This window comes from Myripristis murdjan, chromosome 17 (genome assembly GCF_902150065.1).
Source record: "Myripristis murdjan chromosome 17, fMyrMur1.1, whole genome shotgun sequence".
Lineage (NCBI taxonomy): Eukaryota > Metazoa > Chordata > Actinopteri > Holocentriformes > Holocentridae > Myripristis > Myripristis murdjan.
In genome coordinates, this window is record NC_043996.1 from 32047452 (window position 1) to 32075222 (window position 27771).

General features: G+C 42.4%; 1 protein-coding gene across 1 annotated transcript; it reads left to right on the forward strand.

Moving 5' to 3' along the window:
• Window positions 1-1412: 1412 nt before the first annotated feature.
• Window positions 1413-27568, forward strand: mfn1a (mitofusin 1a). The gene is made up of 18 exons (XM_030075145.1): window positions 1413-1460; window positions 2636-2755; window positions 4301-4436; window positions 6903-7065; window positions 7912-8036; window positions 9482-9590; window positions 9672-9779; window positions 10918-11071; window positions 11582-11649; window positions 11954-12075; window positions 13188-13314; window positions 14602-14706; window positions 16014-16116; window positions 17379-17599; window positions 18396-18497; window positions 19176-19372; window positions 25746-25880; window positions 26956-27568. The coding sequence occupies exons 2-18, from the start codon at window positions 2641-2643 to the stop codon at window positions 27020-27022; spliced, it is 2157 nt and encodes a 718-aa protein (XP_029931005.1). The 5' UTR covers window positions 1413-1460; window positions 2636-2640; the 3' UTR covers window positions 27023-27568.
• The last annotated feature ends 203 nt before the right edge of the window (window positions 27569-27771 follow it).

The following is a 27771-nucleotide window of genomic DNA, read 5'->3' on the forward strand; positions in this document are numbered from 1 at the left end:
ACATTGTTGCATTCATTCTGTAAATGGAAGAAAGATGTGTCAAATATAATCATATGCAATATGTGGAAAGGACTCACAAAGTGCATTATTATAGTAGACTATAGAAGATCAGTGTACACCAATGCAATTGCTATTAACTTTACTACAACTAACAGTCAAATGTGTATCTGTCAAATTGATGGACCTTAAAAAATAACTAAATGATTCGACGTGGTTGTGGAGTCCATAAAGTTTACAATATGCTTTTGAACAATGTAGGCCTATAACTAAATACAAAATGTTATCAACATGCCAGGCTAGCAGTTCATAATGGAACGGTGTTGCCACATGGCAACATACACATTTGAACATTTTCTATTATTTAATGATAAAGTACAGTGCAATAAACTACAGAATAATGAACTTAACTCACCTATTAATGAATATATATATTTTTTTCCCAGTTGAAAAATGTCATTAAAACACTTTTTTAGATGATTTCTGAGGAGTCAAATGGTGAGGCTCCTCCCTGTGAAGTCGTCTGCAGAAAAGGGCTTCAAAATTGCCTCCAGAAAGTCATGTGGCAAATTTAAACACTGCTATTGGTTTACTTAGAACCCTACCTCTCTTTTAATGCATTGCCTCATAACGGGGATGTATTGTCTGTGTGTAGAAGGCTTAAAATGGGTTTGTTACCAAATGGCAACATCGTACCATAGAGAGTTAACAAATGTAAATCAGGACAGACTGATGCTGACGGTCATTGACAGATTTAACAATTATGAAGCTCCTATAATAGGCTGCTTGTAGGCTACCAACCGTGCAGGATGAAGTTGCTGAAAATTGTTTTGCTAGTCTATAAATATATCATGCACACAACCTGAAATGAATGCAGTTCTCTTTCTTGTTGTAGGGCAATAATTGAAAAAGGTGCACCTCTCCACTGTGCGTCTTTGCACGCATCGTTTTTCCCAAATGGCTTTTTATTACCTCTGAGGTCTGGGTTAACAATTTGACAGGGGCCCTTTTGATCAATAACCCACGGGGGAAAAAAGTGCAATTACGCCACTGAAGCAGATTATGACTTTATTCTGAGACCTGGTAGATAACAGGCTATAATATACAGTATATAAGACAATAATATAATTTAATATAACATAAAGATGAAAGATTATTATGCTCATAAATTGATAAACTTTTTGAATTTTTTCAGATCAGCAGGACTGAGCTGTGCCTCCCTGATAAAAGTCACCCGGTGAGGCTGATGTAGGTTAGACATGAGCTGCAGGTGTGTGTGCTCTAAGTCCCTGTAAGAGGATCTGTCTGCATGTGCACCTCAGCCACACACACACACACACACACACACACACACACACACACACAGTGTAAGTCCAGATTTGCGAGCTGAGTTCAGATCTGCAGCGACTCGATGGAAACAGCAGCAGCTTCTCAATGAGTTTCTGCAGCTGAGACACACACAGGTGAATATGTTCATTATTATGTGTGTGTTTGTGTGTGTGTGTGTGTGTGTGTGTGTGTGTGAGAGAGAGAGAGAGAGAGAGAGAGAGAGAGAGAGAGAGAGAGATGTGGAGCTACACAGGACAGAAAACAGCCAGTGTGTCAAATTTGTGTGTGTATGCTTTAGTGAATGTGTGTGTTTGTGAAAAGGTGTGTGTGTGTCTGTGTGTACAGGTGTTGTAGGTGTGAGAGTGTGTGTTCTGTGTGTTTGATTGGAGGCCAGAGACAAAGTGTGCTGTGTTCCTGTATTCATGTGTGAGTCAAGCTAATGTTGTTAGCTGGGAAAACATCAGCTAACATGTTGTTTTATATGAGCTGATATATTTTTCAGTAGAGCAAAACATTATTTAACATGTTGTCACCAAGGCAAACATTAGCTAACATGTTGCTAGCTAGGAGAAAATAACCAATAACAAAAATAACATTTTGTTAGCTTGGAAAATATTAGTTAGCTATAGAATATTATTAGCTATAGAAAAATGTGAGCTAACTTATCAACTAGGAAAACATTAGCTAACATGTTGGTATAATAATAATAATAATAATAATAATAATAATAATAATAAAACTTTATTTGTATAGCACCTTTCATACAAGAATTGCTGCTCAAAGTGCTTCACAATAAAAGAAAAACAAAAGAACATTTGAAAACATTAAAATAAGACATTAAAAACAGTACAGGGTGAAATTAAAAGGAAAAGGCTAAAAGCGAGAACTTTGAAATAAAACAAAAGATGGAAATAAAACGATAAAAGACAAATAAAACAGGAGCCAGTTAAAGGCCAGAGTGAAAAGGTGGGTCTTTAATCTTAATCCAAAAAATCATTAGCTAACATTTTGTAAGATAAAAAAAAAAACATTAGCTAGTGTGTTGTTAGCTAGGAGCACATGGGGGCGGGGGGGGCGGGGGTCCTGCGTCACCATGGTAACGGCTCACACTCCTCTGCATGGAGTCATACAGCAGCTGAGACACACACACACACTTTAACTCACACACCATGTGCTTCTGATGTGTGTGTGTGTGTGTGTGTGTGTGTGTGTGTGTGTGTGCGTGTGTGTGTGTGTGTGTGTGTGTGTGTGTGTGTGTGTGTGTGTGTGTGTGTGTGTGTGTGTGTGTGTGTGTGTGTGTGTGTGTCAGGGCACATGGAGGCCAGGGATCCGTCCCCGCTGCGGCGCTTCGTGGTGGCGAAGCGCTCCATCAGCGGCCTGTTCGACCAGCTGCTGGACTTCGTGAGGGACGGCTCCGCCTTCGTCGACGGTCAGTCGCACTTCCTGTTTCCCTCACGGCGCCACCTGCCGGCCGGAAACAGGAACTGAGTTTGTTCATGTCGCCTTGTTTTCAGAAATGTGTTTCAGTTTGGATGCAAAGCAGAAAGGTTCATTTCAGCGTCAGAGGTCAGAGGTCATGTGCTGTCATTCTGAATATTTTATCAAACATGAACAAGAAATGAAATGAAAACTTTAACCGTTTATCAAATCCTGCAGAGGAGCTACAGATTTCACATCAGAGAGTCAAAATCTGAGTTTGTGGTTGAAGCAGCCGCCTCATAATGTTCTGCTCAATATTCACAAACCACACAGCTGATGATTGGCTGTGGAAAGCAAAACGTTTCCCCTCTTAGGGACTATTTTCCCTGGAGGAGGAGGAGGAGGAGAAGAGATAGATAGATAGATAGATACTTTATTCATCCTGCAGGAAATTCGCAGTTTTTCAGCAGTATCCACAGATTACAGATTAAATAAAATAAAAAAAGATTTAAAAAAAATAAAGAATAAGATCTGAGTACAACAGAATAAGATCTAAGTACAACCCAGTGTGCAAAAAGCAATGTGCAACAAAAAAAAAAAACAGAAAAAAACGTGTGCACGGGTGTATAAAATGTGCATAGAGGTAGGTCAATGTGCAAATTTAGAAGAAATTTAGAAGAAATTTAGAGGAGGAGGAGGAGGAGGAGGAGGAGGAGGGAGCGTTTCAGTTTGAAAAAGTCCTGAAAAGCCAACAGTGCTGCTGCTTTTAGGAAAACTCATGTGGAGGACTTTATTCCTCTGATGGAAAACTGGAGTGAAGAAAGTGTGAAGGCTCTGAAAGTTCATGTTCATATCGTAGTGGAATGAATGGAGGAAAGGGAGGAGGAGTGATGTGGCAGCTCTGAAAGCCCACTGCTCGCTCTGGGAGGAGAGCAGAGGAACGTTCTGCAGGCGGAGCTGCAGGGAGTTTTAATTTCAGTTCTTATTCCTGAGCGTTTCTGACCGGCCAGAGGAAAATCAGTTCAGCTGCAGAGTCTCTGTAGGAAAACAGAACATGAGGCTCAAAATGAAATGTTGAGTCTGTTTTATTTATTATTTTTTAAAATAATTTTACAAACAATTATAGGATGTAAAGTAGATTCCGTTTCTGTTTACTTTCATTATTTTAATCCTAAAAACTCACGCAGAAAGCAGGAAAATTGTGTTTCTGGGTTTCAGTCAAACGTCCACAGCTCAGAGGTTCAGTTTGACTTTGTTTGTTGTCATGACACTGAGAGGTGCAGCTCACCTGCAGCCTGTAGGGACTCGGTGCCTTGCTCATGGACACTTGGGCAGGATATTAGTTATAATTCTCACAACAATTCATATGAACATCAGCTGTTAATTTGTGAATGTGAAAGAACAACACTGGCCTCAAAAAACTTTACAGTCTGGATCCTCTGACGTTTGAAAAGACAAGCCTCAGGTGATGATGTATGTGTAGTCTGTGTGTGTGTGTGTGTAGTCTGTGTGTGTGTGTTTGTCAGTGACGTGCTGCCTGCTGATTGGCCCTCAGACACGTGGCGGAGCAGCGACCTGGGCCAGGTGGCGGTGGAGGAGCAGAGCCTGGAGATGCAGACCTGCGCCACCAAACTGGCAACCATCAGGGAGGTGCTGGCCCGCAGACACATGAAGGTGGCCTTCTTTGGCAGGTAGAGCACACCTGGGCACACCTGCACACACCTGGACACACCTGAACACACCTGCACACACCTGGACACACCTGCACACACCTGCACACACCTGAACACACCTGCACACACCTGGGCACACCTGTACACACCCATGTTCCCTGTGGGGGGTACAGTCTCATATAATAAAAATAATAAAATTATAATACAAATAATAAATAATTAAAAAATAAGTTAGAATATTAATTAATAAAATTAATTAATTAATTAATTAATTATGATGGTAAAATAATAAAATAATATCTAAATATACATATATGTGTATATATATATGCAATACTATTACTACTTATACTACTGCTAATGCTAATAATAATAGTACTCATCTAAAAAATAATAATGATAATTATTGTTGTGTGTAGCTCAAAGTTCTTTGCAGTAAAATGAAGAAACGATAATACATATGAACAGGTAAATTAAAATTAGTGTAAATAAGTGTGAATACTGGGTGAATCAGGCAGTCAGTGAATCATAAACAAAAATACATGTGTACAAAATAGCTAAGAACAAAATATAAGTAAAAGCTAAGACTAAAACAAAGGAAGAGTGGCAGTTAATTAACCCTTTGATGCATGAATTATGAAAGCCTGTGTCCAGATTTTTTTCTCATGTGTTTTTACTCTTCTTAGGGCATGAATATTTCTGTGAGTCTCCATACTTCTTTAAGATGCAGGGCTGGTATTACCATGTCATGATACTGGTATTAATATGTTTTCAGCAACAAGAACTGACAGTCTCTGCATAAACCTCAATGGAGGGGAGCAGCAGAGAGCACTCTAACAGCTGATATGCAATTCCACCATAGAAACCACTGCATTTAGGAGAAAATGACTTTAAAACAGCTGTCCACTGCAGTGACCGCCATGCACCAGAGGGTTAAGAAATGTTTAGTGATTGTTGTTTAGAAATGAGCTTGTGTTTCCTGCAGCCTTCGGGTCGGCAGCTCCATCATTTCACTGAGCAGTTAAAAAAAAAAAGGTTGAGCTGCCCTTTTTCTTGTTTGTGTGACAGTTTGTATTTTAAAAAGTAAAGCCTGTCAACACGCAGCACGCCACATCTCAGGCTAATTGTGATAATTACAATAATGATTACTGGTTAAATGCTGTATTACATTACCAGGAAAAACATGATTCCAACATTCAGTTTTATGACACATTCAGCCCACGCACAGTGAGTCTTTGCTCCGTTCTGAGGAGATATTGCATCATCCAGCCGTCCTTACATCATCAGACGCTGAGCAGAAACGCTCGCTGATAAATCCACACAAACAATCAAACGGCGTCTTTGAGCAGGATTAAACTCCACCCAGCCGGTGCTCTGTGGCAGATAAAAACAAGTGCTCAGACCTGTTTCCTGGTAAGGGTGGCGTCAGGTCAGCGCGTCAGGAGGCCAGGCGTGACTGAAGGGTCAGCTCAGTTCACATGAGAGAGGAAACGTCCAATACTCTGCTTCACAACAGGTTTCACTCAGTGGCTCATTTCCAACTGGGAATAAAAACTAAACTGGGATTATCTGAATAGCCAGTAAACTCATTGTTGCATATATGAAGTCACTCTAGTGCTAAATGTCCTTGATTGATGAGATGAGAACACTTTTCTTGTCTGGATCTTCTGTATTTTTAAGAAAGTGAATTTCACACATCAGGAAATAACAGGTGAGCTAAACTTCATATGATGACCTGCGTCCACCTTAGAATAATAATAATAAAAAAAAAAAAACATCTGAATTATTTTGGTTTGATGAAAATGAGAAGTTGCAGTGAGTGTGAAAGTTTTTAGTTTTAAGGCTAGTTTTATTTCTAAAGCTTGGAAAATTAGGAAAACTACGCTGAATAATTCACACATACAACATGACAACATGAGATCAGCTTAATTTAATGCATGCATATAATATGAAGGCACACAGTACCGCTCGTGTTCTCAATCCAATCCAAGCCAATCCACTTTATCTATATAGCACATTTTTAACAAACACAAGGTTTTTCCAAAGTGCTGCACAGCAAGATAAAACACAACTAGATAACACAATAGAAGCAGAATACAAAGGTGAAGTACACAATAGGATAAAATAAAATAAAATACAATAACATAAAATAAAATAAAATAAATAATTTAAAATGCACTGCCCACACAAGATAAAAAACATGCACACATAAAATCATAAAATCAGTAATTTGTATATTTGGTGGTGTCACACCTGTGTGCATGGAAAATGATAGTGTGCCTTATCAATAGATGCTTGTTTGGTCGTCTATTGATGAAGACAGTGCACTGATATCAGCCCCCGTCTGAGCAGAGGACATAATTTAGTCTTTATGTTTTAGCTCCGTTTAGTGGAAGGATGCAGACACTAGAAAAGACAGTTGGCCTCTGCGTTGACCCGGGTGGACGAGAGGTCACATGCCAGCGTCTCTGTGCTGTGTTGCAGGACGAGTAACGGGAAGAGCACGGTGATCAACGCCATGCTGAGGGACCGCGTGCTGCCCAGCGGCATCGGCCACACCACCAACTGCTTCCTGAGCGTGGAGGGCACCGACGGGGACGAGGCCTTCCTCACCACCGAGGCCTCCAGCGAGAGGAGGAGCGTCTCTGTACGAGGAGTTTTCCCTCTGTGCTCTGGAAAAATAGCTCTACTCACTGCTCAAATCTGTTTTTTCTTGAAAACAGGTCAAAAAGCCACCAGTGGGATGAGATAATCCCACTTGTTTCCAACGTTAATCCACTTGTGTTCTTGAATCAAGTGTCATTTTCTTGATCCTAGTGGCTGATTTGCCTTATTATACTGAAACTGGGATTATCCAATCCCAATGGTGGATTTTTTACTTTGTTGGAAAAAAAACAAGATTTTACTTCTGCATGACTAAATGAATTGTTAAAACAAAGATTTTTTTTTACAGTGTCCAAACCCATTTATATTCTCACACGTCATGTCGGACGTGATGACCAGAGGTGGAATTAACTAATTACATTGTACTTTTACTTTTTGGGGTATTTCCTCGTTACTAAATCCCATGGTATAAGGAAAACTATTTTTCTGAGTTTTTTCCTCATAAATTTACGACTTAGTCTTAGAATTTCGGATCCAGTCCGAAGGAAATCCTGCTGGTTTGAGTCCAGAATCCCAACCTCCTCCTCAGCATCTGGACTCTGAAGAGACGTTGCTGTGACTTGGGCCGATTCAGAAGAAAACAATCTGCTGATTCTGGGCTCAGATCAGCAGGATCTCCTTGTTCCTGAATCCCATGTCAGAGTAGAATCTGCTGAGGGGATCAGCTGCAGGCCTGACACACGGCCAGCAGGGGGCAGAAGTTTGAAGTTTTTCATCCCAAATTTGTGAGTTTTTTTTTTACCCCTTAAATCTAAAGAATATCTGTGTTTTTTCCCCTGCTCTCCTCGTCCTCCTCCTTGTCCTCATCCTCCTCTTCTTCCTCCTGCAGACGGTGAACCAGCTGGCTCATGCTCTCCACATGGATCCCACTCTGGACTCCGGCAGCCTGGTGAAGGTGTTCTGGCCTAAAAGTCGCTGTGCTCTGCTGAGGGACGACCTGGTTCTGATGGACAGGTGTCTTTTCTTCACTTCCTCACACCTGCAAATTCTTCAAACCAGGCCGTGCTCTTTTACTTCACATGGCGACATTTTAAAGCAGCATCCCAGTTCCTCTGCATGTCCAGAGTTTCCTCTCCAGAACATTCCTCTGCTCTCCTCCCAGAGCGAGCAGTGGGGTTTCAGAGCTGCCACATCACTCCTCCTCCCTTTCCTCCAGCCGCTGGTTTCCATTCATTCCACTATGATATGAACATGAACTTTCAGAGCCTTCACACTTTCTTCACACCAGTGGTTCGTTAACATTGCAGTGAACTGGAGTAAACAGACCACGCTGGGATGGTGCTTTAAATTGATCGTTTATTGACCAAAGCCAAATGGAAGCAGACATTTCCTTCACAGAGGAGTTTCTCTTGCTGCTCTACAGCCTCTGTGTGTCACATGGCAGAACAAATAAATTCACATCTAAATCTGTAATCTCAGTTTAGACAGTTTAAAAAACTGCGTTATCAGGGTGAGACGTTATCAAACTGTTGCCTCAGATTCGTCATCTCTTCCCTTACATTATGAAATCATGCGTCAGGGTTTGTACACTGAACCCCAGGAGAGAGAAAAGCAAAGTTAATATGTCAGGTTACACAATAAAAGCTGTGAAATGTCTAATGCAACAACACAGCAGTGATGCACCTGATCGGACTGTTACCTCACCACCGAGTCAGCGGGCATGAAGCTCCCTGCTGCACCTCGTAGTGCAGCGGCTCTCAAACCAAATACTCAAAATCAATACTGTTCCCTCTTTGAAATCTTTCCCAGTCCAGTTGGTCCTGACCAGTTGAGCCTCCTGTGGTCAGAGGGTCAGTCCAGTTGGTCCTGACCAGTTGAGCCTCCTGTGGTCAGAGGGTCGGTCCAGTTGGTCCTGACCAGTTGAGCCTCCTGTGGTCAGAGGGTCAGTCCAGTTGGTCCTGACCAGGTGAGCCTCCTGTGGTCAGAGGGTCAGTCCAGCTCCATCAGTGTGAACCAACAACCTGATGCTGAGCAGATTCTCGTTTGTGTTTCTGCTTCTTCTTCTTCTCTTCTTCCTCCTTGTTTCCAGCTGTATCGCTGCTACGCTTCAACCACTGATCCACTTTCTGGATTTGTTTGGTCTCGTCTTCCCGCTCAGAGTGAACAAACGTCCTCGCTCCACGACCACGGCACGGTTTGTGGGATTTCGATTGTAGGTGTTATGAATCTGAGGGCACAGTTTAATCATCTCTGGCCATGGTGTGCACAGACACATTTACACATGGATTTATTCTTTTTTCCACCATGTGACCCCAAACTGACCGCCTGCTGTAAATCAGCCAGGTGTGAGCAGCCGGCAGGTGACTCAGTTTAAGTGAAGACGAATGCAATTTCTGTTGAAATGAACAGTGTGTGTGTGTGTGTGTGTGTGTGTGTGTGTGTTTGTGTGTTTGGGACAGTCCCGGCACTGACGTGACCCTGGAGCTCGACAGCTGGATCGACAAGTTCTGCCTGGACGCCGACGTCTTCGTGCTGGTGGGGAACTCAGAGTCCACACTGATGAACACGGTGAGACCATGACTCAGCACATTTCATCACAAACACTTTCAAGAGCCAGAATATATTCACCTGTTGTCCATCCGTCTGCAGGAGAAACTCTTCTTCCACAAAGTCAGCGAGCGGATTTCCAAACCCAACATCTTCATCCTGCACAACAGATGGGACGCCTCGGTGACCGAGCCCGAGTACATCGAGGAGGTTAGTCGCCCCCTGTCTTCAGACCTGAAAACAGCACCGGTTAAAGAAACACCCTTCAGCTTAGTTGGTTGTTATAATCTGCAGGAAGTGAAATAAAAAGAGAAATAAAAAGTATATAAGGTAAGCAATATGTCTCTTAACTCCAATATGTCGCTGATTCCAGTGGAATAAATGAGCGTTTCTGTCAGTTGCACTTTAATCTCAGCCGCCTGTTGTGTAAAAAAGACAAACTGAAGCCGAGGACAGGTGGACAGGTGCACTGAAAATGTTAATGTGCACTCAAGTCATAATTATATTAAACTGTAAAATAAAACAAACGACAGAACTTTGTTAGTTGAGTTTAGTGTTTTTGTAGAGCAAACATGAAATCTACGCTCTGAAAACAAGTGAACTGTGGGTTTACTTCAGGTAGTTTGTTTATTTGTAAGGAATCTGGCTCTCGATGGGTATTGATAGTCCAGGCAATCATAAAAATTATGTAAACAAATTCAGTTACAATTTAAAATCAGAACATATATCAATCAAAAAGGAATGACAACCATCACCATGACTGTAGAAGAAAGAAAGAAATGATTGGACAGTGTCTCGGCAAAATGAATAACTGACATTTAGATTTTAGATATATATGATTTTGATCTGCTTCTTTACATTCATATGAAGAGGCAGATGTACATTAAGTACGTTGACCCCTGAGAAACCTGCAGTGGTTTCTCTGGGTCTCTGTATGGTCTTAAAAAGTATTACAATGTCTTAAGTTACATTTTTATAAATATTAGGTATAAAACATCATTAAATCATCATCAATCATTAATCATTTGAATTACGAGATCTTAATGTCACCATTAACATTATATATTATTTCATTTGTCCTTCTGTTTCTTTGAGTTCAGCCTTAGATCAACATTTTTGCTGTTCTTCCCGCCCTAATCCAAACCTTACACACTTCACACACCAAACGATTCATCAGTTAATTGAAGATAATGCAGATTCACTGATAATGAAAATAATTGTACGGTAAGTTCCACCCTGTGTCTGCACTGCAGCCACTTGTGTGTAAAATGGTGCAGTGAGACAGGTTGGACCGACCCTCAGGTACATGAACCCGTTCCTGAGCGCCCCCCTGACCTCCTGTGTGCAGGTGAGGAGGCAGCACCTGGACCGCTGCGTGAGCTTCCTGGCCGACGAGCTGGGCGTGGTCGGCCTGGACGAGGCTCCCGGACGCATCTTCTTCGTCTCGGCCAAGGAGGTCCTGAGCTGCAGGATGCAGCGGGCGCAGGGCATGCCCGAGACAGGTGAGACAGGTGAGACAGGTGAGGGATCCGCTCTCCCACAATGCAGCGGGGCTCTCAGTGGCTGATCGCTGTGCGCTGCACGGTACTTCCTGCCTCGAACCCGAACCCTCAAGCCAGAGTTATTCTAGCTTTGTTTTTCTCATTAGTTTTTGTTTTTGTTTCATTTTTCTTTTTTGTTCTCAACTCAGTTTAGTTTCAGTTGGTTTCCACAGCGGGTTCGCTAGTTTCAGTTTAGTTTTTATTGTTTTTATTGTACCTGTTCGCTCCAAATTACTTTGTTTTACCAAAGAAAGCCTTGCTACTGTGTGTAGGCTAACGTTAGCAAGATAGCTCCTGTCTATTGTAGACTAATGTTAGCCTAGCTAGCTTTTATGAGTAGGTAATGTCAGCCTGGAGGCAGCGTTTGTTTTGGGCCAAACCTTAAACACTGGCTCTGTCTCCAGGCAGCTGCTGTCTTCATTAAAGCACATGGTCCTATAAAACCTCGGCTGTTTGTGTGCATTCCTGCAGGTGGCGCTCTAGCGGAGGGCTTCCATGAGAGACTGAGGGAGTTCCAGAACTTCGAGAGGACGTTTGAGGTACGCAGCGACACGAGACACACTTTAGATCGTCTTCACTAATGTTTTTTCAGAGCTCTGAACTCTGAAAGTTCATTTTTAGATTTCCACTAAAAGCTGCAGCGGGCTGTGTCAGGGCTGAAAACCAGAGCTAAATTAACACTGAAATGAAAGCTGGGATGATTTTTGTACTTGTGAACAGCCGCTTCCTGTCCTGATCTAAATTATCTGTCTGACATCAGTTCCAATCAGTTTCCAAAGCAGGTTTAATGGATGTGCTTTTAATACGAATTCTTATATGAACGCATGACCTTTGACCCTCCAGGAGTTCATCTCGCAGTCTGCGGTCAAAACCAAGTTTGAGCAGCACACGGTGCGAGCCTGGCAGATCACCGAGGCCATCAAAGCCGTCATGGACGCCATCAACATCGCCTCCGCCGACAGGAAGTAAGGAGGCCAACCCCTCTGTGCTCTCCTCAGCCCCTCGGGCCTGAGAAACACAAACAGTTAAAGCTGCTGTGTGTGACTGTAGGGAATCTGCAGGACGGCTTTACAGCACAAAACAGGAAGAGGGCGCTGTTCTTCCACCGTCTAGTAACAGAAAAGGTTCAGATCGGAGACACACTGCCATGGAGTGTGTGTCGTACGCTTATCAATACGTAGCATGTTATTGCCAGAGTCCGGGGTTCGAATCCGACCTCAGGCCAGGTGCTGCACATCATCCCCCCTCTCTCTGCCTCTGCTTGATTCTGATTGGCCAAATTTAAAATATCCTGCAATCCGTTATTTCACCATAACAGACCGTTGTAAGCTAATGTTAGCAAGGTAGTTATTGTGTGTTGTAAGCTAATGTTAGCGAGCTAGCTGCTGTGTACAGGAAGAACTGGAACTTTCCTCCAGTCCGGACGCAGCAGCAGGTGCCAGCCTCTGCTAGCTAGCTGCCTTCCTGTTCAAGGCTAATGCAGCGACCTGCTGACCTTCAACTACAAACACAACGGCAGAAAAAACTTTGATTGTAATTTCTTTGCTTTACAGTCATCAGGTTGGTATGGAGGCCGCTCTGAAGCCATATAATAATAAATGGTCTATTTTGAGAAAAAAAAAAAAAAAAAAAAAAAAAAAAATTAGTGTTGGAGGTTCCTTGCCTCCTCCTTGGCCATTATTTTCCAGACTTGGCATGGCTTATCCCTGAATTGCATATCAACATCTAATGAAGATGTTGGAGGTTCACAAGGTCCATCCAGGTCCACCGAGCTCTACTAACTAATGAATATTCAAACACAGCAAGCGCCAGGATTTATGGGAAATGTGGTCTTCATTTGGAGAAACACCTTATTAGTTTTATTAGTTTTATTAGTTTTAAGGTATCACAGTTAATGTGACATTGATATATTAATGGTTACAAATGGCAGATGGAGGTCCTTTAAAGGACCACTTTGCCTTCTCTCCTTGAAAAACTTCCATTCCATCAAAGGTCTCCAGTGACTGACTCCAGGAGCAGTTTCTCCAGAGGAGACAGGTTTCTGTGCCTGCCCCTGATGACCTTTGACCCCTTGCAGGATCTACTACCTGGAGGAGAGAGAGGAGCAGAGGGACCAGCTGGACTTTGTACGTGGGCAGATTAACCGTCTGACCGATAGCGTCAAAGAGCGGATCAAGACTCTTTCAGACGACGTGGCTGCCAAGGTAGGCTGCTCCTGCTGCGAGGAACCAGCCTGCCCAGGGTTTACAACTGAACCCTTTTATTATTTAGCATGCTCCAGTAAAAAGCCTCAACAGACTGATAAAAGCTGCTAATGAAAATCCCTGAAATTCCAGCTTCCAGCAGAAAAATGTAGAGTGACAGTCACAGTTCAGAGCAGGAAAGTCATTGCTAGGGTCATATGACGTTAACTCGATCAAAATCAATTTCATACACAATTAAATGGTCATTTGAAATGTTGCTAAAATTCTGTGTTAGCTCGCCAGTGTTGCCAAATATCCCTTACTTACCGTACATTTCAGGCGTGTTTCCAAAGCGAGAATGCTAATTTCAATCTGTAGTTCCCAGGCAGGTAAACAAACAAACAAACAAAAAACACAAACAATATAAAAAGTACCAATGTGTAAATATAAATATACAGATGCACAGATGATGATGATGATGATGATGGTGGTGATGGTGGTGGTGATGATGGTGGTGGTGGTGGTGGTGGTGATGGTGGTAGTGGTGATGTGGGTGATGATGATGTGGGTGATGATGATGATGATGATTATAGTGGTGGTGGTGTGATGGTGGTGATGTGGGTGATGGTGGTGGTGGTGATGGTGGTGGTGGTGATGGTGATGATGGTGGTGATGTGGGTGATGATGGTGGTGGTGATGGTGATGTTGGTGGTGATGGTGATGGTGGTGGTGGTGATGTGGGTGGTGATGATGATGATGATGATGATGATGATGATGATGATGATGATGGTGGTGGTGATGGTGGTGGTGATGGTGATGTGGGTGGTGATGATGGTGGTGGTGGTGATGGTGGTGGTGATGGTGATGTGGGTGGTGATGATGGTGGTGGTGGTGATGGTGGTGATGGTTATGATGATTGGTGGTGATGGTGGTGATGGTGATGATGATGGTGGTGGTGATGATGATGATGATGATGGTGATGGTGGTGGTGGTGGTGGTGATGTGGGTGATGATGATGATGGTGATTATGATGATGATGATGATGATGATGGTGGTGATGATGATGATAATGGTGGTGGTGATAGTGATGGTGGTGGTGGTGATGGTGATGATGGTGGTGATGACGGTGGTGGTGGTGATGATGATGATGATGATGGTGATGATGATGATGGTGATGACAGTGGTAGTGGTGGTGATGATGATGATGATGGTGATGATGGTGATGATGGTGATGATGATGATGATGATGATGATGATGATGATGATGATGATGATGGTGATGGTGGTGGTGGTGTTGGTGTGCCTCAGGTGGCCGTGGCTCTGGCAGACCAGATCCGAAGTCTCCCTGTGCTGGTGGACGAGTTCAGGGCCGACTTCAACCCGACGCAGGAAACACTGGACCTCTACAAAGCTGTAAGTACTACTACAAGTACTGCCAGAAGTACTGATAGATCTACTACAACAGGTAGATTCATTTTTTAAGTGGTCAAAAGTGCTTTTAGAAATACTCAGCTGTCTGAAATACTATCAGAAGATCTGTCAGAAGTACTGTGAGAAGTATTAAGTTTTGTTAGAAGTACTACTCTTTTAGAAGTACTGTTAGATGTATTGTCCTAAGTACTGTCAGAGTTGCTGATAGATCTACTGCAAGAAGTACAGTCAGAGGTCCAATCAGAAACACTCTTGGATCAACCGTGAGCAGTAATGTTAGAAATACTTTGTTATTAAAAGCACCGTTGGAAGTATTGTTAAGTTCTATCAGAAGTGTTTATATTGCTTGTTACTATTTATTTATTATGCTTCATATTTTGCTATCCACTTTGCTGCTGTAATACTGGAAATTTCCCCACTGTGGGACTAATAAAGGAATATCTTATCTTATCTTATCTTATCTTATCTTAAGTACTCTTATCAGAAGTACTGTTAGACCCACTTTCAGAAGTAAAACCAGAAGAATAATTCAAAGTACAACCAAAAGTGCTGTCCTAAGTACTTTTAGAAATACTGTCTGAAATACTATCAGAAGATCTGTCAGTAGTACTGTGAGCAGTACTGTTGGATCTGCTGTCAGAGGTATTTGTTGGGCGGCCTGTCAGTCAAACAGTGTGGGCGGGGCTTAGAGTTTCTGTTCAGTCACGCCAGCTGCCCTGTTCTTCTTCTTCTGTTGACTCCAAACACACAGGAGAGGTACCATACGGCAGCCCGATATGGACAAAAATTCAATTCAAATTCCACCAGCTGGATGTAGAAAATGCAGTGACTTCACAAAGTGTTTTATTGATCAGAACGGACCGATCAAATCGTTTCCTTTTTTACATTTTTTCTAAAATGTTTCTCAGAAAGCCTTTTTGAATGTGCGTGCTCTGTTCTCCTTTATTTGATTATTATTTTAAAGTCAATCAGCTGATATCGACTCATTAAATAAAATAAAATAAAGTGCAAAGCTTATATTCTCAGCTCTGCTGTCCCTGCTCTGGTGTCCATCTGCCTGACCCTCAGTGACTCTTTAACCTCGATGTAGGTCACCTAACTTGACTTTCAACCTTGTCACACACACACACACAGACACACACACACACACACACACACACACACACACACACACACGGAGGTTTGTGCATGTACTGTAAACTGGATTGGAAGTAAAGCAGCTTAATGTGCTGCTATTTCCTCAGAGACAATATTGAGGTCAAGTGTGTGTGTGTGTGTGTGTCCTGCAGAAGCTGCTGGTTCATGTGGAGGAGCGTCTGATTGGCTGTCTTGCGTACCGCTGCTCCTCCAGCATCCTGACAGACATTCAGGCCACGCAGAGCTACATGATCGGTACACACATGAAATATTCATTTATTTTATTTTAGATCGTTTATTTTTTATTTATTGCTTGTTTTGTTTTATTTTGGTCTTCGTTTTCTTTTATTATTTATTTGTTTGTTTGTTTGTTTATTTATTTATTTATTTATTTATTTATTTATTTAAATTAAATTAAATTAAATTAAATTAAATTAAATTTTATTTTTGTTCTTTGGACTGGTTTTACATGTTTTGTATATCCAGATACACATATTTCATTTATTTATTTATTTGTTTGTTTGTTGTTTTTACCAGTTTAATCCCACTTTAGTTTCAAAATTTTTTTAGACAAACAAGAAAGCAGCATAATGACAAACATAATGTTTGTAAACTACATGTAAATTAAAAAAAATAAGTCTTCATGTTAGTTTTGACTTCAAAAACAGACGATTCCATTCTTAAAAACAGACTTTGATGCTAATTTTTGTGAGAGCTGCCTTTTCTTGTTTTTTCAGTATGTCCTTATTTTTTGTTTTTATTATTTTTTCTAATTATTGAGTGTTTCATGTCATTCTTTTGTTTTATCTTTTTTGTTTTATCTGTCTCTCCTGGTTCATCCTGTTGAAGTGCTTTGTTAATTTGAAAAGTCCTCTACAAATAAATTATATGATTATTTTGCAATTAAAAGGTACACTATCTAAGTTTATGATGCTTTAGCGCCATCTAGGGGCTATTCCTGCCCATCTCTGAGGTCGGGAGTTATAAGCTAAATAGTTTTGAATTTATCACAGTAAATATATTTAATATTTTTACTCTACAACACAAGTTAGGCTTGAAATGAAGTTAGAAAGGAGCTACAAGCAGAATCAGGTGAAGCAGCAGCAACAGGAAATAAATTTAAAGTCTGAATCTGTCTTTTCAGAATTGATGGGACAGTACAGTCAGTGGCTGTCAGAATCAGAATCAGAAACACTTTATTGATCTCTGAGGGGAAAATGACTCAGCTGCAGTTGCTCCAGTTCTCAAGAATATAATTAAATTATAAGCATTAGTGGAGTTATAAGAAATAGAAAAAGAAATAAGAAATAGGAAAATGTGTGCATTAGAAATTGGTTTAAAAAAAGTATTTGTATTATGTATAAATATGTGCATTAATCCTACAAAATTATTACAACAGTAAAAACAGAGATAAGACCTGGAGCACATGTCAGCCGTGTACCGACACACACCGTGCACACACACCGTGCACACACACCGTCAGCTGACCCGCTGGCTCTGTTCTGATTGGTCCTCAGAGAGCGTCCGTCCTCTGCTGTCTCTGGCCGTTCAGGAGCAGTTCAGCGTTCCCGGCTCCAAGTTTGAACTGACCTACGACCTTGGCCTGGCGTCGCTCTGCGCAGACTTCCAGGAGAACATCGACTTCCAGTTCTCTCTGGGCTGGACCGCCCTCGTCACCAGGTTCATCGGACCCACCAACGCCAAGCGGGCGCTGGCGAGCGGCGACCCCAGGTTCCAGGTGGGCTCACCTCATGTACCTCATACCGTTTGTCATAAAACTTTTACATTTACACATTTCAAGACATTAATTTGGAACTGATTTTGGCTGATGCTCCTATAGCTCGAGTCACTCCCAGTGTCTGCAGCTGTAAAATAATCCTCAGTTCCTAATTCATCGATATCACAACCAACAGGCAGGTTACAGTACGATGACGGCGTATCAGGGCCATCATAGGTAAAAAAAAATCCTGGAGCCAGGGGAGAGGGGTAATATGCTGAGAAAAAAAATTTAACTAAAACAATTGAGACTATAAAGTCACAAATTTATGAGAAAAGTCTAGTTTTATTTTTTGTTTGTTTGTTTGTTTTTGGTTAAGGAAACACATTGTTTTAGTTTGCTAAAGCCGGTTCAGCGCCGTTTTTTGTCTCATAAAATTTACAACTTGAATCTCAAGAATTTCATTTTTTCTTGCAAATTTGTGACTTTATAATCTCAGTTTTTTCAAGTGTTTTCTCAGAAATTTACCACTTTAATCTCAGAGAATATCTGAGTTTATTTTCTTGGAAATTCTGAGTTTTTTTCGCTGAATATTACTCCTCTCTCCCAGGTCCATAATATTTTTTTTTTCTCCCTACAATGGCCTTGATACGCCGCTGTAGCTGATTTTGTCTCTTTGGTATGAAGCATCTCAGGCCTGGTCGCTGACATCACCGCACACTGAGTGGTGAAGTCCTAGTGCAGTTTTAGATACTGGATGTTTTTCACTGAAATATTTTCTTTGTGCCAAACCTGCTGGCGGCCATTTCACCTCCAGGAAGAGCCCACCTTCAAGGATGAGATGGTGGTTTCCATAGCGACAGGTCTGGTCTCGCTCACATCGCGGGCGTCCATGACAGTGCTGGTGATTGGTGGAGTGGTACGTACAGAGTCACACAGTTTAAAAAACTGCAAACGTGAAATGAACAAACTGATTCTTTAGTTACTTAAATTGTGAGGTTGAGTGAAATTATTTGTAAAAATATATATAACAAAACAGAAAAGGCTTACTGTTAGATTATATTAACATATTATATTAAATTATGTTATGAGTAGATTATATTTTGCTGTTAGATTCAGTTTTGTTAGATTGGATTATGTTAGATTACATTATGCTAGTTAGATTAGATTTTACAGTGTTACATAATATAAATATAACATCATGCATAAATGTATTGCTTATTCTTCTACTGACTAATTTTGTGTTACCAGTCCTGATAATGAAAACAGCAGTTTTCAAAACAGCATCACAACGTGTTGCAGAGAGAAGGAAGTGATCAGAAAAAGTAAAATCAGACAAAAGCAAGAAGCAGAAAACAAAAAGCAAAAGTGAGTAACAGTTGTTACAAAACAGAAAAAAATCAGAGCCTGAATGGATAAATGGCATGAAGAAGAAGAGCCCATGAAATGAACTGTTACTTTCTTGATTTAATGTTTAAAGATTTAAAGGTTTTATCTGTTGAAATTTTAATCTACGCCCACTAGTACAGGATGATGTTACTATTTTGTACAAAATGGCTCCCTTGGCGTCATGTTCTTGCGCGTCTCTGTGCTGCAGGTTTGGCGTTCGGTGGGCTGGCGGATCATCGCGCTCTCCCTGTCGCTGTACGGCCTGCTCTACCTGTACGAGAAGCTCACCTGGACCAACGCCAGCCGCGAGCGAGTGCTCAAGCAGCAGTTTGTGGAGCACGCCACCCAGCGGCTGAGGACCATCATCCCCGTCACCAGCTCCAGCTGCAGCCAGCAGGTCCACAAGTAAGACCACTGCTCCTGGGTCTTAGAGGGGGTTCAGGGGTCTTCAGAGGGTTCCAGGAGCCCTTTAAGGGGTTTCAGGGATTCTTGTCAAAGTTCCACTAGACCTTTAAGGTTTCCTTGGGTACTTTATGGATTTAAGTGATTCTTCAGAGGGTTCTAGTGGGCCTTGAGGGGGGTTCCAGGAGTCATTTAAGTCATGGATTCTTGACAGAATTGTACTTGTTCTATATGGTGTCTATGGGTATTTTAGGGGTTTCTGGTGTCTTTGAGAGAGTTCCAGGGGTCTGTGAGGGGGTTCCTGTGGTCCTTTAAGGGGTTGAGGAAGTTCCACTGCTTCTTTAAGGTTTCCATTGGTACTTTAGTGATTTTAGCGTATCCTTGAAGGATTCCTTAGGGGGTTTCAGGGATTCTTAAGGAAGCTCCTTTGGTCCTTTAAGGTTTCTGTGAGTGTCTAGGTTCCTTGCGCAGGTTCCAGGAGTCCTTTAAGGGGTTTCTGTGTTTCGTGTTGAAATTCCACTGTTCCTTTAAGTTTTTTATGGGTACTTTAGGGGTTTCTGGGGTCATTTATGTGGTTTGAAGGGTGCTCCAGGGTTCCTTGAAAGGGTTCAGTGATCCTTGATGTGGTTCCAGTGGTCTTTTAGGGGTGACTGATATTCTCGAGAGAGTTTACAGGGTTCCTTTAGGAGGATTGAAAGGTTCTTAGAGGGGGTACTTTAGGGGTTTCTAGGGGTCCCTCACAGGGCTCCAGTGAGTGACAATTTTTTTTTTTACTTGAAGGAGAAGAACAGTGCCTTTATTGTTATTGCACAAACTGTACAACGGAATTCAAATGCAACTCCTTGTGGCAAAAGATAAAAACAAACAACACACAGCGACAGCAACTGAATACATAAATGATAAACAACAAGCATCAGTGTAAACAGTGCACTGCACAAGTCCCATGAACGGTTAGGAGTTAAGGTGTTTTATGGCACTAGGGTAAAAACTGTTCATAGGTCTGGAAGTGCAGGCCTGAATGGACCTATAGCGCCTCCCAGAGGGCAGCAGTGTAAACAGGCTGTATCCTGGGTGAGAGCAGTCCTGGGTTATGTTTATTGCACGTTGTCGGCATCTGGTGCTGTATATGTCAGTCAGAGAAGGGAGCTGTGTCTGAATAATGTCCTGTGCTGACTTCTTGACTCTCTCCGGGACCTTTTTGTGGGCCATGGTGCAGCGTTTGAACCACACCAGGATGTCGTGGTTGATGATACTCAGCACAGAACATTTGTAAAAAGACAACAGCACTTCCTGGGACAGATTGAGTTTCTTCAGTGACCTCAGAAAGTACAGACGCTGCTGTGCTTTTTTCACAAGGGCAGTGGTGCTGATAGTCCATTTAAGGTCCCGAGAGATGCATGTTGTACTTTTATTAAGAGGATGAAGTTACACCACTAGGTGGCAGCGTCATCCTGGTATAACACAGCCTGTCAGTGAGGGAACAGAGTGCAGCTACAGAGTTTGTTGTCTAAATAACTGCACAGTCACAGTCTGTGTGTTTTAAAGGATAATTTCTGGGAATTATTATTATTATTATTATTTTTGTTTTGTTTTGCTCAGAGTCAAACCCATTTTGCTTTATTTAAGTCAAGTGATCTGTGCAGGTTGCAAGTTGAAATCCATGTGAGTCAGTGAATTTTGGAAGCATGGAGAAACTGAAAACCTGTGAGGAGCCGGTGGTGTGACCCAAAATATGTCCGAGGACGGTGGGTTGCTGGTTTGATTCCCGCCATGTCTAGTATCTGGACCAGCAGCAGCAGAGCCTTCCCATCCGCAGAGCCACGAGGATGAAGCCACGGCCGGCTGAAGCTTTCATTTCATGCCAAGCTGCGTCGAGTTTTTCAGAAATGTTGGAAACGTTGCTGTTGCGTGATGTGTGGGTTTATGCAAACAGCCACCACCTTCTCCATAAACAACACCTGTTTTTTAATATATATGTGCATACATTTACTCAGTAGATGATTGTTATTAGGGCTGGAAATCACTGGGTGATACAGTACTGTCATGATATTTTACCCCTGACAACGACAGTACCATGATGCAGGCGAGTCTGTGATGTGGGAGTTATTATAAGATAATAAATTATAATACATCACAATATCTGTAACTGAAGAAGAAAAAACACCTTGGAAAAGGCAACATATTTTTCCAGTAAGCCAGAATCAGTTGTGTTTTTCAGTGTTTTGATATTAATCTGCAGCATGTTCATGACTCAACAGAACAGTTTCAGTTCAAACATGTAAAAGCAGGGAGCAAAACAGCTAGAAACTCCAATGTGCATCTGTGCCAGTGAACATTAAAACTCAAATACCGAAACTTGGCAAAACTATATATTGATAATATATCATAAGACGAAGTAGTGCAATATTTTTATAATTTGCCCCGCTCCTAATTGTTATATATTATATGTTTTATATGCAGTCTGTGTGACTGACTCATTTACATTATATTCTCTTCCATCTGGCATCTTTCTCGCCACAAACTTATTAATTACATATTACACATCTGTGTTTATTTAACCTTTATTTAACCAGGTAAGTCTCAGTGAAAAATAAATTCTCTTTTGCGAGACAGAAGTGGTCAAGACTGCAGCAACTCAGCATAAAACAGCAGTATAGTTAACACACACACACACACACACACACACACACACACACACACACACACACAAAAATCAAAGACAGCACACATTAGACACCAAACTTACTCAAAAAGGGGAAAACATGTCTGGTAGGAGTTTAAAACGAAATACACTGAACTCTCAGTCATTCAGGCATCCGAGTCATTCAGTCTCATCTTCAGTGTTCAGATCTTTTTTTTTTCTTCACACACGATAAAAAACTCTGCCAGTGGAATTAGCTCATCCCACTGACAGATTTTTGACCTTGTTGGAGGAAAAACAAGCTTTGAACAGTGACGATGAGACTGAATGCCTCGTTAACATGGAGATTTTTATTCCTTCTTTGCAGCGTATAGATTTCCAGCCTGTCAGGCCGTGACAGATAAACAAGCTGCTGATCCTGCTGAGTTTGGATTTGTGTCTGTTCATCACTGCATTTCTGCAAGAGTTCACTCCACTGACAGTGATAATACAGACGCTCCGGAGTGAGCGTGCTGGGATTCAAACTGACAACCTCACTCACAGCGGGCAGGCAGCTGTTTATCTGTCAGAGCTCTGACGCTTCGCTTCATTCATCGGCTCGTTCACACGAGCGTTCAGTCTGGTGATGAGGAGAGCGAATCACGGCCGCGCTGCTTGAAGCTCCACGCTCATCAGCTTGTGATTGTGAGCATCTCTGAACATGAGGAGACTTGAAGTTTGAACCGGCGGCCGCGTGAATCACATCAGTCTGTTTATCTCTCCGAGCTGCAGACGGCTGACAAATGAAAGGAAAAATCAACGTGAAGTGTCTCAGTGAGGCGCTGAACCACCACGAGCCCTCAGAACAGCTTCAGACCCTCCTGCTTCCTCCCCCCAGGGTGACTTCACGTCTGCTGGAGACGCAAAATACACAGTTAATTACAAGTGGTGTGCACATCTGGGTAATGGCAAAAGAATGGAAATTAATCAGAACAAGCAGAACCTCTTTTTTTAATCTTGATGATCCAGTGTCCATGCAAGAGAAGAATTTAAAGGAATACACCAACATTTTGGGCAAAATCCCCCTTTTCTGACGTCGCCAGACTGAGACCAGATGTTGGATTTCACCGCTGTGCGTCCAGTGGTTCAGTTCCTGTGGTTAGCATCTCCTGTTAGCTTAGCATAAAGACTTGAAGTCTGTGGGAGTCGTTAGCCTGGCTCAGTCAAAGTGAAAAAATAAACCTTCCAGCAGCTCTGAAGCTGTCTGAGTAACACTGTGGATCATCAGTCACAGGCTCAGGTCAATATGTGGACGTCCAGAAGAGAAAACAGTATCAAACATCTGCTCTCAGTCTGGGGAAGTTGGAAAAAGGGAATTTTGCTCAAAACGTTGGAGTTCTCCTGTGAGGTTTTTCACCCTGATGCCAGCTGTGTTTGATGCTGTTGCCCTGACGAAGGCTTTGCTCAAACACGTTGGGTTTGACATTCAATTAGTTGGTCTTTCTTACAGCCGAGTTGCTGGACTCTTTATCCCTGTTAGATTCTGATTGATTGATGATGATGATGATGAGGATGATGATGGTGATGGTCAATAATCTCCCACAGGTGTCCAGGAGACTTCCAGACACATGGAGAGCTGTTCAGCTCCTTACTGACTCACTTTATGTTGGTTGTTCCTGTCATTCGTCACCCGTCTGCACGCTGACCTGCTGCAGTATAATCACATTTGCATGAATATGAAAAGCACAGTAAGAAACTGATGGGCTCAATTCAAAAAAGTCTTTTAAGTGCCTCTTAAACCTGAACAGGCAAAAAATGCCCCAACACTTAAGACTTCCCTCATTTTTATTTGTTGGGCTGCCACATAGTCAAGAGTAAGAATGTGACTCCTGTCCCCCCCGGGCCACCGTAGGTGATGCACGGGACCTGCTTCCTCTATTCTGGGAGTGAAAAATGAAGCGTATTTTAATCAGAGGAGGAGTGAGTGTTCAGCCTGGAGCAGCAGGAAGAGTCTGCAGCCTGCAGAGGAAGAAAAATGCCGACTGACAAAACTCAGCGGTGAAGCCGTGAAGACCAGCAGAGAGTCTGAGAGGCCGGCTGACAGCTTCCACTGCTGGGACGAGGTCATAGCAAATCTCTGAGCATTTATTGGACAACATGATGCAAATTTTAATTTTTGACCTGGAATGAACCAAAATGCCTCTAAAAATTAGGTAAAGGAGAGGAAAACCCCTTTAGTTTCCTTGAGTACAGTCACCTTGAGTCTGTCTGCTTTGATTTTTTTTTAACTGAAAAATCTGAAAATGTTCCTTCAGATTCAGATTTCAAACCACCAGTCTGCTGCGATCTGACTCGATCATAATCGAAAACAACTTTAATGCCTCTTTATTCTGTAGGAGGATGAAGAGCTTTTGGTCCTGCTGTGAGGAAGACACACACACACACACACACACACACACACACACACACACACAAAACTCCTCTGCTGGAATTCACTTTGGGACCGACCTGCTCATGTTGGTGGTGCATCATGAAAGCCAAATGCAACTTTTTCTTTCCGTTTCAACCTCCTGTCCACACGAAATCAACATTTTTGTTCACCAGAAGCATGAGTTTTGCAAAACACTCTCCAGTGTGCAGTTTTTTGAAAAACAGCCTTTTCTTATGTAGATGGTGGAAACAGTTTGATAACTGTAACTGTGTCAGCAGCTCCACTGAAAATAAGTGGAATTATCCTTTAAGAAAACATGTTTTGTAAATGTTTTGCTTCACATCGCACCAATTTATTAATTTCATGGCTTCTTCATCTACAGCGTCATCCAGTTTTATCTTAACACTTAGAACTTGAAGCTCAGGTTACATCCAAAGATTTTTTTTTTACCTTTTGTCCACGGGCAGAAGAAGCTTTTGAACAGGTGAATTCTTGTGTGGACCGAAAACACAACTTCTGGAAAACTGTCTCCAGAGTGGAGTGTTTTCTTCTTCTGTGGTGTGGACGGTGCACAGGAAGCAGTTTGATAACTGTGATGTCACTTTGATCCTGCAGTTCTTTCCAACATCTCGTCTTCATTTGTGACGTTCAGGAGGAGCTCAGCCTCGTTTTCATCAGTCCACTTCCTGTTGGTCTCAGTTTTGGACGTTGTTGAGACGTTTTGAGGCTGATTGGCTTTCGCATTTCTAGCTAAACTCTGGGATGTCAACAAACTGCAGCTTCTCTGCAGGCGCTCACATCCACAAGATGGATTCATGTCTGTGTTCTCTCAAACACACAGCCTCAGTCTCAGCTCCCTGCAGTTCATCTGACCGCAGTGCAGTTCACTTCCTGTGCTGTGCTGTGTTTCAGGCAAGGTTATTATAGTTCACTAAACAGTACCATGTACTTACTAAACTAAACTACAGTAAACTCAGAGTGTGTGTGTGTGCAGTGTGTTCAGTGCTGCTGCTGGTCAGTGTGAGTGTGTGTTGGTGCTGATGTTTATTGAGACTGGGACGTGGACATGACTGGGAGTCACGGCCTTCACAAAGTGAAGAGCTAATCTGACAAACAGCGGCCAGATTAGAATAAAACAACTGACTCCCACTGACACTGACAGCAAGAACAACTCAACTCCAACTCAACATTTTCACACAACAACAACTCAACTGGGACCAGAGAACCCGCTCTGGAGACTGAGCTGAACTGAAAACAAAAAATAAAAATGAAATAATGAATAAAACCTAATGAAAAATACAAAACTGTCATCATTCTGGTTTCAGGGAGCTGGCGGCGACGTTCAGCCGCCTCACTCAGCGCGTCGACCTGAGCGAAGCCGAGCTGGAAGGAAACATCCGGCAGCTGTGCCTCAGAATCCAGAGGCTGGAGAGCATCCAGAGGAGATCCAAGGCCTTCAGGTGAGACCTTGACAAACAGCTGCTTCATCATTGTTGGGGAGGTTTGGATTGTACTCCTGGGTGCTTCAAGGGGGCGGAGTTTACTTTACTAAGATGAGTTTAACTTTGAAACTTCCAGGAGGGATGCTAAGTTTCAAAGTTCAGTGCTTGATTGTTCTGATTCACCAACCACTTCCTCAAGACCTGATCATTTTTGAAAGAGCCATGATGAGTTGTGAGGGGTTCCAGGTGTCCTAAACTGGGTTTGAGGGGTCCTTAAAGAGTTGCGGGAATCCTTGAATAGACTGTAGGGATCCTCATGCAGGTTGTAGGAATCCTTGAGAAGGTCGCAGGGGTCTTTGAAGACACACAAGAGCTCCTAAACACAGTTTCAAGAGTCTGTGGGGGGTTCTGGGTCCAGGAGCTCTTGAGAGTTTTCAGTGGATTTCAGGAGTCTGTACAGGGATCCAGGAAGGGCTTGAGGAGGTATCAGGGGTTCTAAACTGGGTCCTTAAGGTGATCCAAAGAGTGCCCGAGGGTGTTCCATGAATCCTTAATGAGCTTTTAGGAATACCTGGGGGCTTCCAGAAATCCTTAAGGGGTTCCCATGGGTCCTTCAAGAGGTAAGAGGTCCTTGACACAGTTGCAGGGGTCTTTGTCTTGCATGTCTTTGAAGACATAAGAGTTCCTCGATACAGTTTCATGGATCTCTGGGGAGGATCCAGGATTTCTTGAGTGATCAGTGGATTTTAATAGTTCACGTAAGGATCCAAGGAGATCCTGAGGGTGTTTCACTAATCCTTGAAGAGCTTCTAGAGATCCTTGAGGGGTTCTCAGGGTGCCTTGAAGGCCATGGTTGCCGAGGTCTTTGAGGAATTCCAGGCGTTCTTGAGAGGGTTCCAGTACTCCCTTTTCACAAGCATTCACTCCACTGGAAAATCAGCTTGGTTACAGGAGGAATAAACATGACTGTTGTTATCACAAGCTTCCAGGAACAGCATTTGAAACTACGAGCTGATCAGGAGGCAGAGGGAAAATTACAAATCCAATCTGAAAAAAAGACTTAATTATTGTTTTATTGTTTTAATTTGAACAGGAACAGAGCCACCGAGCTGGAGTCCCAGCTGGAGGCGTTCTGTGCTCAGTACCTGCAGGGAAACTGACGAGCACGACGGGGAGTTCACACAAGGAGGAGGGAACACGTAACCAGCGCCCCCTGCTGGTTACAGTCATAACATCCAGTACAATAAAACTTGATAAAGCTCTGTTTAGCTGCAACTACAATCAGCGAGGGAGGTTATCTGTATGTGGACTTTTAGAAGCAGTGTGTTATGAAAACTGATGGCAGCGCATCTCTGTTGTCTCAGGTATTAAATGTAGTGTGTGTGTCTGTTTGTGTGTGTGTGTGTGTGTGTGTTTGATGCAGAAAGCCTAACACACTGCACAGGTAGACAGCAGGATGGCCTCAGGCTCGGTTGTTAGTTTCTTAAACTTTGCCAAAGAGCAAACTCACTGCTGCGTGCAGGTTTCAGATGTTTTTAGTGAAATCCGTCGGCTGTGTTTTGATTCTGCTGATATGAAGCTGGACTGAAGAGTTTGTTTCTAGAACGCACAACAGCACATTAGGGCCACCTCAGGGGAAAAAAGAATCATTGGAAAAAAAATCTGAATTTCCAAGATAAATGTTGTAAATCTACAAGAAAAAAAACTCACAAATTTATGAGAAAAAAAGATGAAAAAATCTGAGATTATAAAGTCACAAATTTACAAGAAAAAACTCAGAAAAGTTTTCTTCTCCTCTCTGTCCGTGGCTCCACCTGTGCTGCCCCCTGCTGGCCGTGTCTCAGGCCTGCAGCTGATCCCCTCAGCAGATTCTACTCTGACATGGGATTCAGGAACAAAGAGATCCTGC